Here is a 16,305-nt window from a genome sequence, read left to right on the forward strand (position 1 = left end):
TGCTCTAAGAAAAGTTATTCTTGATTGCTTTTTTACTTCAAAACATGATACACTGATGAAATTTTTTTATGGTTTAAGATATACAAAACTATCTTTAGTCAAAGGTTGCTTTTTTTAAGAAATGATGAAATTCCGAATAAATACCACTTATAATCTGACCAAAATGTTATCACAATGAAAATTAGTAAAAATATTTCATTTATAACAGAAACCAGGAATCCATAAGGAATACCCGCTATAAGTCCGATAAAATCCGATAAAAATTGTACAAAGTTTATTAAAAATTTTGACTTTGCCGCCATGGAATTAAAATGAGTCTATAAACTTTTTTCATGTGAAAGGGTGTTTTTTTTTTAGGTGTAGAGATAATGTATTTCATTTAAATTTAGCAATTATGTTTTTTTTTTTGAGATTGGAAACAAGAGTCTAAAATAGCTTTGAGAATATAACGTTTAAAAGGGCTTTTTTTTAGTGAAACAAAAATTTATGGGACAAATCAAGAATAAAGAGGTTTTTATACAAAACTTTGGGTGAAAGGGTGTGTTTTTTTTTTTTAAGAAACAGTAAAATCTGTAATTGGTTCCAAAAAGCCAACAATTCATCTTATTTTTTTTTTGTTTTGATGACAAATTAAAGGTTAGACATTTGACATGAATCATTGGCTTTGTAGGAACAATTACAGATTTTACTGTCTCTCCAAAAAAAAAAAAAACACAATTTCACCCAAATTTTTGTATAGACTTTTTTTATCCTTGATTCTTAATTATTTAATAGACATATATTTCAACTTTAATTAAAAAAATGTATGTTATTTTTTTAATTAAGGATCAAATTTGGCCGAAGTAAATTTTACGTTATATTTGGTTTCTCTGCGTAAAATGTACAAATTTAAACGAAAAATGTAACTTCTCTAAAGAACTTGGAGTATTGTCTAATTTGGTCAACACAAGTTTCTTCAAGAATTCTTTTTTTTAAAAAGATATTCCAGGAATCATTTCTAAACAATTTCAAAGCCACCTCCTTAACTTTTATATGTGGCACACCTACGATTTTGCTTTTGCATACACAATTCCATTTAAGAAAAGACTTCCCTATAATTAGAGAGTAGAATTTTGTGGAATTTAACCACACTACGATTATAATCTCCTTACGAAAATTCTCTTTAATTTCTTTAATTAAATTTGATGTAAAATGAAAGCTTTTTTTCATATATTTGGTTAATTAACACTTTCCATATAACAACAACGAGAAAAAAAAAATTACTTTCAAGTTTGCATTCAACCCAATTAACTTTCAACTCGACACTCAAAGTGCACATGATCCATTCTGACAGTTAACGGTTTCATCAACCATCATCATACTGAAAATAAAAAAAAAATAAATAAAATTTAACCCGAAAAAGCATTCCCCAGGATTGTTTTTTTTTTTTTTTCACATTTTGCATTCCTTAAATAATTTCAATTTAATTCCCATAAAATGAGGAGAAGAGAAATGAGGCAGAGAAATAGCAAAATATAAATTAATTGCAATTTATTTATAAGCTCGCACAGAATGATGGGCAATCAGGATCCTAGGCAAAAGTCCTGAAATTTATTAAGCGTAGCGGAGAGAGAGAATTGAGAGTAGATAGTCCTGGCCTGGCTGTTTTAAAAGACTTCATGCAAGAATGAGCAAATAGATAGCTCCATCCTCTACACCCACATACAACATACCTACGCTACATAGAAACAGTTTTATAACAAAAATATACATATAGAAAGCAATATTTATATAACAACGCATTTCTGCACACAATTACCGCCCACAAGTTTAATTGAGTCTGTTTGCTTCGTTGGGTGGATTTTTGTTTGTATAAGGGTTGACTATAACCCCGGTCGATCGAATATTCAAAGGCGGTCAGGGAAGGTGCTCATCGTGTCCTATGTCGGTATATATGGAGTTTATTTCACAATTTCAAGGTGCTGCTTCCTGCAAACCGGAAAAGGACGAGGAAAGGAAAATTAATAGAACATTTAATGCCAGAGTGATTGAATGTATTTGGCCAACCAGGCCAACCGCCGGAATTTATTTAAATCAATCGAATAATGAAGGCGGACGGATGTTCTATACTATACCACATAGCGAAGCATAGTTATGTGCGTGTTTTGGTTAAATTTTTGCCGAAATAAGGTGAGGAGGGCATCACTTGGTAGCGGTGGGTGGCGTTCGTTGCTGAAAAGGACATTCACAATCGAAATCACGTGCAAGAGTGTTACACACACCTACACAACATGTGCGTTAATTCTACTGACCGTATGACAGATTGGGTTTTATAGTACTTACGCGTATATTATGGCGACAGCAGATGAGACGCACAAATGGACGTTCGTAAAAACAATCTCATGTAGATGAGAGAAATATGCAGCGTTCAAAAGGTCCGGTCCGGTCGGCGCGACGCGACGGCGATCTCAAATTCAACTGTCCGTGGTGTGATGATTTATTAAAGATTTATGCGAATCGATTTGATAGGCCATAAATATAATTTCGATTTAGAATCCTTGGGGTTTGGGTTAGTGGTGAGCGGTTTGTGTGTGCGGTTGTATGAAACAATATGGGCAAAGTGTGGACAAACGGAAAAGGCAAGTAAGTGTTCTATAGGTATATATATAGATGAGTGTGCATTTATGTGGTGATGTGTATTGTTAAGTGTTTGTTGTTCTTTTTAGTGGTTGATTAGTGAGAATTGAGATCAAAGGTGAAACTATTTTAATTATTTATGTTATATAAAGGTAATTAAAGGCTTAAACAAGAATTTCTTCAAAGACAATAAGGTTGATTGTTATAAAGGCTGGAATTTGCAATTATTTTGAAATGAAAATATTACATTCTTTGAATAGATGAGAGTATGTATCTATAACAATTTTTTCGAAAATAGCGACAGCTCTAATTCGATCAAGCCAAGTAACAATTTTGGCTTTCATAAGGTCTATTTTTTCGATTCGATTGTATGGTTTGGTTTAAGGCTTGCTTACACAAGTGAATAATTTTGGTAAAAAAAAGAAGGTTTCTTTAAGACTTCCAAAAAGTGTTTAGAGGACTCCTTTCAGTAAAAGAAGGCCTTTAATTGACAGAAGGCATCGAAGAGTATCTTTTAAGTATGAAATGTTTTTTCTTGTAAATATGCAATGTTGCAATGTTTTGTGCTGCAAATATGCAATATCAGTGTTGCCAGGACCGGCTATTTATAGCCAAACCGGCTCCTTCAAGTTTTCTTCGGCTCCTTCAAATTCTGATTTCCGATTTATCAAAATTTGGCTCCTTAAGTTTTTAATTTGGCGATTTTTGGCTCCTTTAAAATTAATAAACTTTTATAATAAAAGAATTTGATTATTATGATCACGCCTTAAAAGTCTTCGAAGTAAAACTAAACTTCTTCAAAGTAGAATCTGACGTCTTGCTGAAAAGCGCAATTGTGAATGTACTTAGGTACTTCCTTTTTCATTCATATATGAGGCGTTCAGAATTATAATGGGTCAAGTTCACTTCTCTTTAGGTTGGATGTTTTAAGGTCTTAAAAATTAAGTGTTTCGTTTTATGCCAATTAAAATAAAAGAAAGACATTTTGGAGATATAAAGCTATTGATCTGTGAAACATTTATTTCAAAAGTTCCTTTAGTTTCTGAGAAAAAGCTTCTCAAAGTTCAGAATAATGCACAAATTTCAAATGGACTTGACCCATTATTATTCTGAACGCCTCATATTTTAAAGAATTTAACTTGAAGTCTGATAAATTTAATACAGAGTATTATCTCTTTTTAATTTTTTTTTTTTTTTTAATTTTTTGTTTATGTTATCATATATCTAAGTTAACTTGAAGTTGGAAAAAAAATGATGAAAAAAATAAAAAAAAAATTGGAGATTTTTGGCTCCAAGACTTCTAAAATTGGGCTCCTTGCCTCTAAAATTCTCTGGAACACTGTTTCTAATGCGTAAACAAAAAAAACATTGGATTTCAATTTGAGTTATATCAATTAGCTCCCTAGCCGATTCCATGTTTAAAGAAAAGTGTGTTATCAAGCTGCAAATAAACTATTCTCTAAATAACTACCTTTTATCTAAAAAAAAATGCATTTTGTGGTTTTCCTATGCTCTTTACCTAGATAATATCTAACGTTTTTTTTTACTTACCAATGAACTTTAAAAATGTTTTATGTTTTTTTTTTTATTTTTATTTTATTCTTGAAAATCATTTAGATATTTAAAAAATTATTTTTTTTGGCCGTGACCTTCTCAATTTTCAAAAAAAATCAAAATTAATTATTCCTCCAACCACCAAGTTTTTTTATTTCTTAATTTTTTTTTAATATGGCGTTTTTTGGTCGCCATTTTGTCAATAATTTAATTCAGTAAAAAAATATCTATCATTTGATATCCATATTGCTATATTATGATAATTTTAAAATTTGGTCGTTTTTTTTGTAGTTACCTACCATTATGGTGAAAAACCATATTTATTCCAACAATACGAATATCGATTTTGAATTATGTTGGTAAGGAAGGTCTCACCTACATTTTGAGCCATAAATCATTTTTGTCGGAATTAGTTCGACCTCGAATGCTTTTTCAAGGTGTTAGAAAAAACATGTTGATACACTCGTATTTCATTAGATCGTCAAATAATAACACTGGTCGGCAAAAACAACAAAAAAAAGTGGGGAGCAAGAACTATGTAACTTAAGAACTTAAATGTGCTGAATTCAAAACTGTTTGCAATTTTGTTCTATCACGTCTAGTTTTTGAGCTATACTGATACCTAACTATTTTCACTAAAAACTCTCAAAAACTTATTTTCAATTAAGTTCTTTTTTATAAATAAAAAAAAAAAAAAACATTTTTCCTAAATATATTGCTTTTTAAAATACAAAGCAGAAATCGCAAACCGGAATTTGAATAAAAAAAAACCATTCATTATGATTATGTAGGTACTTTTTGAGATACGAGTATTATAAATTTCTTTTTCCAATAAAATTGAGAAAAAAATTAATTCTGAAAAAAAAATTAAATATATTTAAAACGATAAAATATTGCGTTTTAAGATTACATACGAAGATTTGGAGAAAAAATGTTTTACGGTGGTGTAATTTGACGTCAAATGTACCCATAAAACACGTTTTTGACAGTAAAATTTTGACTTCGGATTTGGACTCAGCACACAAAAATCCTTTAGAAAAGTATGGTTTTGTTCTAGCTCCATTTTCATTGCCGACCAGTGTAATCTACAAGTTTTGAGAAACCAGCTTCCTCAATTAATGTTGGGTAGCCGAACAATTGTCGTGGGACCCGTTATATAATTGAGTCCCAAGAAATATCAAAAGTTTGGAGCCCCCTGAAAAATTAAGTGGATTATATAAATGCAAAATACAAACTAACATTAGGTACTTTATTTTCGAAAACTCTCAGAGACTGACCAGATGATCTTTTGAGGATTTAGCTCTATCAGACTTTAACTTTATGAAGAATTTTACCTTAGACTAAATTTAAGTAAAGTCTACAATCTCAGACTGTAATTCGAAGCCCTTAATATTCTCAGACAGTAATTTCAGTAGCGTGTCTGGTTTGAAATTGATTAAATTATTTTATTTTCATAGGTATATTTTTTTTGTAATCAAATATCTTCAGGCCAGTCATTTAACCACGTGCTGTATTATATGTTAATTCATAATAAATCAGATCACGTTCAGCCAACACAAGTATGTCCTCTCGAAAATCCATTCACGCGACTAAGGATTCACTCTATATTATACCTTTTCTCTCTCTAAGAAAAAAAAAAAACACATAAACTTTTGTTCAAAACTCAATTAGAAATACAATCACAGTGCGAGTGTGGAAAGAGAGAAGACTTAAAAGATGAGAAAAGGTCCTTGTCGTTGATACTAGAATTTCGAGTGTACACCTAAATTTAATTTCACATCAATCGACTCAAGTCCTTTTTTCCTTTCTTTTGTCTTTGTTATAAAATTTCAACGACTTAGAGTAGTATACCTACGACGACGACGATGAAGAAGACGATGATGACGCTGAGAGTGTATCCTGTGTCTCATCCAGAGACAATAAATTTAATCACTTGACTTCACATTTCAAGATTTTTGTGTTTTTTTTTTTTTTTTATTTATTTTGTCCTTGTTTTGTTTTATTTGTTAATCTAAATTCCTTTATCGTATAGTCGTCATTTTAGATTTTACACTAGAAAATGAGGATGGACTAAGGATGACTCAGGACGACGACTCTAGGAGGAGTCACATTTCAAATGAAAATAGTTTAAGGAAAAATAAAGATCCTGTCTTGGCGTGTAAAATGAAGTTATTTTATACAACTGTGACATGTGTGTGTGTGCAATTTTTATTGTCCTTCGTATATAGAATTAGAAAACAAAAATGGATAATTACTTAGTTTGCTTTCTCTCGCTTCGTTTCCGTTCTTCCATGACACATCCGTGAAGTGGAACTGTCTATATAAACTTTTGTATTATCCTTTTCAACCAACATCATCATCAGCATCTTTACTCTTCTTTCCCTTCATCATCATAGACATTGTAATAATAATTTATCTGTGTGCAACGAATACACTAGAATGTTGTGAGGGGGTGAGAGGTGGGTGTATCCATGTGAAGATATGATTATGTAAATTAATTTAAAATTACTTTGTATGGGTTAAAATGTACCTTAAGGTCGGATTTAATTTTAATAGAGTTTGATGTTGTTGCATGCAACCCAACAAAGAAGGCTGAAGGATACAAAAAAGAAAAAAAAAATTATAGACAAATAACGGGAAGTTTTATCGTTAGTAGTTGACGATGACGATGGATGACGAACATGGCCCGGGTTAAGCCTTTTCGTCGTGTCGTCTCGTCTGTGTCTCTCAGAGGCACAGGGAAAATTCAATTTCTGCTCAAAATTTCAATGAAGTAGGAGTGCAGGAAGAAGGCAGAAAAGAGGCGGAAAAAGTGAAGGACCTTTTGTCAGCTTTTTGTGAAGCGCATCAGAGGACCCAAACAAAAGGAAGAACTTTTTTGGACGTTTTGTGTGCTATTATAAGTTAAGCTTTTGATTGTTCACTGCTGAGGTTGATTGTTGGGTGGTTTTTAACTAAGAAAAATAATAATTATAATAAAAAAAAGAAAGCGGAAAGTTCTTGTTGACACCAAATTGAATAAAGGCTAATGACGCGGTACTTTCGATCCCACAATGTTGATGTATTTTTTGTTTTTTCGTTAAAATTAATTAGTAGAAAATTGTTCGTGTTTACTTTTTCGTCAAATTTGTTATTTTATTTGGACAAAATAGTTTGAAAATATGTTTACACGAACGTTTATATAAGTAATTATTTTTCTCGATGTTTACTTGACCAACTAGGTATTATTTGGTGGTGAAAAAAAAAAAAATAATCTTTTAAGCTGTTTTTTAATAAGCTTTCATTAAAAATTTGCTACACAGAGAGAAAATACCACAGGAATAACTTTACTTCTGGTATTATTTAACTTTATTCATAGTATATTTAACTATTTTCCGATTTAATTTAATTATAATATGATTAAATATATCAGAAGTAAAGTTATCCCTGGCGTTATCTTTTCTCCGTGAAACACTTATCTATATTTTTAAAGCGGTACTGTATTAAGTAAAAACCGGGTTACAAGGATCAAGTGTTTTTTTTTTTACTAAATCAGTGCATGTCTTTTGGCATACTTTAAGACTTTTCGTCTCAAATTTTAAAACATATGAGTTGAGTATTGTAGAACATTACCCGAAACAAACAGGTGAACAACCTCTTATTTTATCTTTGAGTCATTTCTTGATCATGAAATTATTATTTTCTTGTAATTTTTGCCAATTGGTTCAATGAAAGCCAAATTTTTTTTCGAGATTTGTCAAATGATTCCAATGATTCCTATTGAACCATTCCAGTGCAAAAGGTTGTCATTTTTAGAACGATTGACAATATGAATGAAAATTGACGAAGTATTTTTTGAATTTTTTTGCCGAAGGAACCGTATATCGATCGATAACACCGGCACACAAAATAAAAAAAGTGTCATGTACCAGAAACCAGACCTATCTTTCTATATGTTCTATATTTTGGGCACGCTGAATCCGAATTTCAATTCCGTTTGGCCCTGTCACCCTCCAGTTTTGAGTAAAATGCAAAAAACTAAAAAAAAGGAAGTTTTTTTTGCCTTTTTTGGGGTCTTTTTACATTTTTCTCAAAACTGGAGGGTGACCGGGCAAAACGGACTTAAAATTCGGATTCAACGGGTCCAAAAACATAAAGAAAGATAGGTCTGGTTCCTGGTACATACAACTTTTTTTTTGGTGTGCTGGCACTTTCGCGACATGTCGCTTTCATCCCCGGCACACAAAAAAAAAAAGTTTCATGTACCAGGAACCAGACCTATCTTTGTTTTTGGACCCGCTGAATCCGAATTTCAAGTCTGTTTTGCCCGAACACCCTTCAGTTTTGAGAAAAATGCAAAAAAACTAAAAAAAAAACACAAAAATTCAAACAAAATGCAGTCACAGCTCAAAACTGGAGGGTGACCGGGCCAAACGGACTTGAAATTCGGATTCAGCGTGCCCAGAAACATATAGAAAGATAGGTCTGGTTTCTGGTACATGACACTTTTTTTGTTTTGTGTGCCGGTGTAATTGAAATGATAGGAAGGAGCTAGAATAGAAAGCAGGAATTAAGCGGTAGCGAATTCGAAATATGCCTTCAATTATGAGCAATATAAGAAGTGATTTTTTGAAAAAATATCGAAAATTGAAAAATAATGTGTAAATTTTTTTTTAATATTGCACTTTTTTGACGAAGTAAAGAATTTAGTTTTTGACGTAAGTTATTTACAACAAAAATGTTTAATGGGAATAATAACCATTTGTTATGTTCAACGGCGAATTCAATTTAACATGCACAAGAAAAGACTTCCGTTCATAATGGAAGTCTCATAGCTGAAACGGACCAGGTCAAAAAAAGAAAAAAAAATCCAAATCTAGTCACAAAATCTGCGCAAGGTTTGAATCTACTAAATTCTGCCATTCGTTTGATCCGAAAGTGTTTCCATTCAGATTGTCATGGTATGAATGGTAGCGTATTTAATTTAACTCGTTATATCTCCGAATTAACTTTTTTTTGACTTGGTTCACTTCAGCTCTTAGCCCTTCATATGTTCCTACATTACATACAAATAAGAAACGGTGAATTCAAAATTTAAAGTTTTTAACTGTTACTAAAAAATGTCCGTATTTCATAAAGTTTGCTGAAATTGACTTAAATTACAATTTAGAAAAATGGTTACAAGCTTTTGTTTGCATTAATATTACTTTTCATTTGTGGAAATAGTATTGGTCAATGTAATATCACCCTGATGTTAAATCTTGAAATAAATTTTATATTTTTGAAACTTTCTACTCTAGCGGCTACACCTATCTACAAAACTAACAATACCTAACCAACTTTTTCTCGTATAATGTTAAACATTTTGTTTTTGAGGATTTCTGTTTGAAATTTTTATTAATTTTGATTTTTTAACAAAAGCTTGCATGTTGAAAGGTTATTTTTGGTCAAAAGGGTTTCATTTTCCTTAATAATTTACAGAACACATACCTACTAGTTCAATTCTGAAAATGACGCCGATGTAAATGATTGAAATAATAATAAAAAAAAAAACAACTCCACAACAAACTAAACATACCTTTCATTATATGTTTTTTTTTTTTAATTTGAATAATTCTCTCTAATTTCACCATAAAATTCTAATTAAAATTTCAAAAACTTTACAGTATCATTTTCAAATCATTCATCTGAATTTATATAGTTTTCATTTAAAAACAAAAATAAAAAAAACATAAAAACAAAATATTCGCAGCAAGCTAGGTAATACACCCAACAACATTAGAAACAAAAATAACCAATAAAATTATATTTTCCTGTTGATTCAAATTATTTCAAAAATATTTTCAAACCAGTATACCTATCAAATAAACCTAAACACAAATGAATATAATATTTGTTTTCAAAAAGTTATATCCAGTGGCAAAACATACCTACAGTCCTGCCTTTAAACATAAAATTTTCATGGCTTATAAATCACAGTTTTTCGCTATTGCTGTCTACTTTTCAACGAACTATAAATAAAACTCGTACAATTACCCTATGATTAGTAAAACCTCATTCCATATTTTTCAACACAGCAAAAACCCAACTTTAACAAGCTTTTTTTTTTGTTCAAAATAGCGATATCCTTTAACTTCGTTTGTGTAAATGTGTTTGTGTTTTTTTTTTTATACAAAACACAAAACGGAACCTCGTTAATACGATGTCTGTGGATAATTTTGAATTTTAGAAGAACACCTTCTGTATAATTTGCCTCGAAACGAAACAGGTGCTAGAGTACTAATTTACAACTCCAAATGAAAAGCAAAAAAACAACCAACACAACAACGAAAAAAAAACATAATAGGTACCTAATGCAAAAAAAAAAATAAAACAAAGTGAAGTAAAATAAAGGATGTTTGAAGGATAAGGGAGAACAAAGAGTGTAGTGTACCAGCGCCCACACAAACACTAATTATCTTCTATTCAAATTTACCTACTCTGTCTTTTTTTCTCTCTCTCTCCTTTTCTCTTTCTTATTTTATTTTTTTTTTTTTAATTCTTTCTACTAAAGCACAAAACAGGAAAAAGGCGCCGAATAGCGACGACGACGATAGCGTCAGCAGACATTTTGTGAAACATTAAAAAAAAGAAAAAAATCAACACGTTCCGCACAAAACTCCAGCTCCAGGAGGTAACTAAAAATTATTCCAACGAAAATTTTCATTTGCTAAACTAATGCCACAGTACCTAAATACATTTATGCAAAGGGAAAATATACATGTATTAGTGTTAGTCTGTCTAAATGTGTATGTGTTACGGTAAAACTTCATATTTAGGACTTTTGGTGGGTAATTAAAAGTGAATTTGGATGAAAACTCTTCTTCCAACATTTCCGTTCTACTGAATTTTCACGTACCTAGACTAATTTTTATGAACCGGATGCGCGCCGGTACAACACACCTACATATATCGTATAGTTTATGTTACAACAAAGTAGAATTAACAATGAGAAAAAAAAAGCAGCAATTGCTACTTTGTTTATTGGAAGAGAGAAAACCTAGAATATACTTATACACACAAACTACCTAACTATCTGAAATATATTACTTAACTAGTTAACAAGCGCGTGAGAAAATTACAAAATAAATTAGCACTCGTATAGGTATATGTGATGTGTATGTAATTTGAAACTTACCTTCATAAACTGTTAAAGTTGCATCAGCTGATACTGCATCACCGACGCCATTTTCTGCTACACATTCATAGGGTGCATCATCACGGCCAGCACGTACAGGTTCAATTCGTAATATCGATACGCCACCGGTCTCAATAACTGTATAACGACTTTGAGTTCCTGCAATTAGAAATCAAAAATAAATTAAGGCGAATTCAGAATATGAACATAAAATTTTTGATTATGATTAGTAAATGAGGCAAAGTTTTTTTTTTATTAAAAAATAAACAACTTTCAAATATAGTTATTATTTTTTGATATAATATAAAAGTTTTTAACTGTTACGAACATATTTCGTAAGTGGCGGCGAGTTATGTAACTATAATACTGGTGATGAATGATGAGACTTTGTGTCATCTTTCCATCAAAGGTATAACATTTTACAATAACTGTTTTAGACTTTTTAAATTTCACGGCGAATTCAAATTTACGAAAAAATTAAAAATCACTCATTTCTGTAAGATCAAACAATCTCAGAAAACCAGGATTTTACAGAAAAACAGTTAAAAATTTCTGATTGTTCGCATTATTCATACTGTTTTATAGAGTATTATGGGAAACATAATCCTGAAAAGCGGAATAGTTGTGCCGATTTTACAGAAAGAGGGACAATTTTATCTGAAGTTTAATGGTAGGTATTACTAACTAATAAATCATGTTTTTTTTAAACGTTGTTACAGAAAATGAGAAATTCTATAAAAAAAAGAATTCCGTCAGCAAAAAAAAAAAAAGTCAAAAAGTAAATCCGGCGAATTCATACACATATGTAAATAAAAAATACTATTTTGAATTGCAGTGATCTAAATAAATAATCACCCTTGGGAAACAACTTGTTTAATTTTGCGGCGAATTCAAATCTACGGTAAAATTGAAAACTTTCATTTTTAGAAATAAACAAAAAAAGTATCAAAACTTAAACCGGCGAATTCATACATATATGTACATAAAATGTGGATTCAACAATAATTTACGATTAATGATAAAATTGTTATGACTTTAATAAAAAATCAATTTTTTGAAGAAAAAGTAATTTAATATACGTTTTATAAAAACTTTTGTTATTATAACCAGAAGAAGCGGCCAGTATTATAAATTTATGAGCTTTTTTCTTCATAGACAAGATACATGCATAATGCATACATTATATTCTCTCTTGAAAAACAAAAAACAAAAACAAAAATTTAAAGAAAAATACATAAGAAAAAAAGTTAAGTTTTGTATCCAATTCAAAACCATCGCAAAAATTTTCCTGTCATACCTATGTGTTTTAAAATGGCACTCAGGTATCTTCATAACATCGAATTTCGACAAAAAAAAAACAGCGGTGAAAGATATATTTTTTTAAGTGTGCGGCGAATTCAAATCAAGAATTTCAAAAGAGGATCAAAAATATAACGTTTCGAAAAATCACGGCGAATTCTATTAGCTTGCTTATTTAAATGGCAAAACAGCTATGATCCTACGAAAATGCTGTAAAGTTATTAAGCTCGAGATGTCCAGATGTATTCTGAATAGAATTTCCAGGGTGAGTATTTTGGGAGAAAAGTTCATAATAGAAAAAATCGTAGAAGGTTTTCTCTTCAAATGGAGCTAAATTCTTTAATTAACTTTAATTTGTGTAATTTGTTTCTTACGATTTTTGATTTTTACAATCAAGACTTTGAAAGTGAAACAATTTCACAAAAAAAATTCTTCTTCAATTTTGCAGCGAGTTTAAATTAATTTTAGCAAAAACTGATAACGTTTTTGAAATTAAAACCAAAGTTATTAACGTAATGACGGTGAGTTCAATCAAAATGGCAAAACTGATCAGCAGATGGCGCTATCGACAAGATCAAGTTAATTTAATTTTGATTAATTTTTAAATATTTTCATTAAAAAATTTATGGATAGGATTGAATATTTCTAAATTATATTTTTTTTTCTAAACTTTTGTTGTAATTTTTTCAAGTAGCGCCGTAAACCGCAAAGCAGAAACCGAAAACAAAAAATTACATAGAACCCAAGAAAATATATTTTTCCAAAATTAACTAAGAAATTAAATATTACTACCTGTTTCAGAAAAATTTACAAACTTCATATAACTATTACGGCGAATTCAAAAATAAATAAAAATTAACACTTACCGGAAACTTTTTTGCCATTTTTACGCCAAACAATCGATGGCGGTGGATCGCCACGGGCAGCACAATAAAAACTCGCAACACCTCCCACACGAACACCCTGGTTTAATGGCTTCTTGATGATTTCCGGCGGATCTGTGGGAGAAAAAAAAATTCAAAGTTAGTTTAATTAGTTCGAAATAACAACTAGATACTGGTAGGAAAAAGTGTTTCAGCGTTTTTATTTATTTTTTTTTTCGAAGAAGTGCACCAGGACACATAATATTAAAACGGAATGTCCACAAATAAGTTGTGTGGTAGATAGAGTTGATTCAAAGCCCCCAGGAGAAACAAAGTAGAGAGTGAGACAGTCTATATCATATCTCAATTCCGCATATAAATCATAATATCCAAGTATAAGTTATGCACATATAGAAGGATAGGATATTTTTGGTATGTTGTCATCTAGGGATTTAACAAAGGGAAATGTTGGAATTATAATTGTATATCCAAACCATAACATCACACACCCCTCGGTATGGATGTCCTTGAAAAAGAGTTATGGGAATTTATGTGGAATATAATATTGTTGGAATAGAGAATACCCAACACGATGACAATGTACGGTATGTGTTTTTGGTTGGTTTGGTGGTCGTTGTTTTCGTTGTCGTCGTTATCGGGGTGACACATTTCGAATTCCAGATTTTACAACTTATAGCTACTACTTATTTGATATACTCCAACGACGAGTTATGCGAGCATTAGATAGCATTGTGAATTCCTATGTAAGTTTAGACCAGAGGCTCTAGTGCGCAAATTGGCGTAGGTGTGTGACAGATAGGTCCCAAGTGAAATGATGTCAGTATAAGGTATGTTGTTGTAGAGGTAAGGTGTAATCATAAAAGGATAGATGAATAATATAATGAAAGTTTAGCGTTGGGGGAATTCATTTTCGAGATAGATTTCATGTCACTTTGGGGAGGTCCTTTTCAAAACAAAAAAAAACAAAAATTAGATCGTAAGTTGAATAGCAGATTTTGACAAAAAAAACATATTTCACAGTCGAAAAAGGTCACTCTTTAGATTAACACCAAAAAAAAAATGATGATAAACTTCTTATTTCTGTCGTGTTTTAGTCATGTTTTTCCTGTCATTTTTCTTTGTTAAATCAAAACAGAAAAAAAATTAGACTATAAAGTATGTAATTGTTTTGCGAAAGAAGGCCTGATAGAAAGGTAAGCAAATTGTTACTTTGTATCCTTGACAGGAATTAAAATATCTTAATAAAGTAAATTGCTCGAACTCAATTTGAAATAATGCCTTAACCATAATTATAAATAATTTATTAATAGGACAATTTTTTATTTAAATCAATACAAAAGCTGTATCAATTATTTAATTTAAAAACAAATCACTTCTTTACATATCCACACAAGCCTTTTTCTCTATATAATTTTGGTTTTTATACATGCCACCAATGATAAATGACACCTGTCATTTTCTATAAAAAAGGGCTCGTGTAGAAATGATTTGTAAACTGTTATTTTCATATTTCAGAATATATAAAAGGAACAAAAAAATGATTGCGTTCTTGTATAATTTTAAGTGTGTCGTTTTGTATTAAATATTTTATCAAATTCTGTTTGATGGAGAGAGGAAGAATTTAACCATAAAAACTTATTCGTCATTCAACTAAAATACAATAAAAGTTTAACAAAAAGTCATTCAACTATCTGCTTATTCTATATAAACATTCTCGTACACAGGATCACATGGGTTAGACGAAAGGTACCTTTGTGTATTTATAAATCCACGTTTTAGAATTGAAGAGGGAATTTTCTAAATTGAGGGATTTCACGTTGTATTTATATGTATCTCTGATGCACAACTTCTACTATAACACTGCTTTGCCACTATAATCTCAATTACGTGACAGATGTCAGAATGCAACTCACAGAGGGCGCTTTTGGGAGAGCATCATTTCATACATATTCACATAGATACATGTTGGAATAGAGATTTTTTTTTGCATTTTTTATTTTGTAGATATTCCTGTAAAAAGAACTTACGTGTCAAATATTGAATATATGGAAAATCCGAAAAATTTGCATCTGGAACGTTATACACACACGGGAACATTAAATTTTTGATTCATTTTGATTTGGATTTTTTTTTTATTATTATTGTAAAATATTGATGTTTTATTTAAATTTTTTTTTTTTTTTTGTATTTTTTATTTCAAAATGGATTTGTTATTAGATTTATATTTTAATTGAAGCACAACACGAATTTTGATTAAACACAAATAATTTTTTTTTTATACATAGTTTTTTTTTTGTAGGATGGGAATTTGGGGTGGGAATATATTAATATTAATATTTTTGTATTTATTTTTACTTCTCTTTTTAAAAACAAAATAATTTGATGTTTGCTTGCTTGAGTTCTATTGAATTTAAGTTTTGATTTAATACAAAAAAAAAAAAATAAGTTAATAAATAAAATTGGAAAAATAGATTTTGAGTGATTAAAATATAGATTGTACACTAGACCTGCTTATTTTACTTGTCTAGTAGAATTTTAAATGCACGGTTTTAAATGTTAAATATATCCAACTTTGCTAAAAAGCGCCATACTTTGCGAATTTGTGAAAATAAAACAATAGAGTTCTTCATTCTTAAAATAATGTATGATTTGAAAACACCTCGAACTAAAACAAATATTCAAACAAAAAATAGACAAATTATTTTTTCAAATAATAAACAAACAAAAAACTGCAATAAAATAATAAAAAAAAACCAACGACTTTTAATTGCAATAAACAGAAAAGTTACACATACG

The 16,305-nt window shown here is 30.2% G+C and overlaps 1 protein-coding gene and 1 long non-coding RNA gene across 12 annotated transcripts in view; both read right to left on the bottom strand.

The window, feature by feature from the left end:
* Nucleotides 1-16,305, bottom strand: part of LOC129916500 (tyrosine-protein phosphatase Lar) — a 664,315-nt gene that overhangs the window by 206,072 nt on the left and 441,938 nt on the right. For 10 of the 11 annotated variants that reach the window (XM_055996494.1, XM_055996492.1, XM_055996497.1 and 7 more), the window contains exons 5-7: nt 15,537-15,578; nt 13,492-13,623; nt 11,327-11,485 (exon numbers count right to left, since the gene is read on the bottom strand). In XM_055996494.1, the coding sequence (XP_055852469.1) occupies nt 11,327-11,485; nt 13,492-13,623; nt 15,537-15,578 (333 nt within the window). The remainder of the gene's footprint in view (nt 1-11,326; nt 11,486-13,491; nt 13,624-15,536; nt 15,579-16,305) is intronic. The other variant, XM_055996499.1, reaches the window with a different exon arrangement.
* LOC129916507 (uncharacterized) lies at nt 5,032-7,436 on the bottom strand. Its single transcript, XR_008772481.1, has 3 exons — nt 6,426-7,436; nt 5,419-5,794; nt 5,032-5,365 (listed from the first exon to the last, which is right to left on the bottom strand). It is a non-coding gene; the product is annotated as an uncharacterized LOC129916507 (long non-coding RNA).

Source organism: Episyrphus balteatus, chromosome 3 (assembly GCF_945859705.1).
Source record: "Episyrphus balteatus chromosome 3, idEpiBalt1.1, whole genome shotgun sequence".
NCBI lineage: Eukaryota > Metazoa > Arthropoda > Insecta > Diptera > Syrphidae > Episyrphus > Episyrphus balteatus.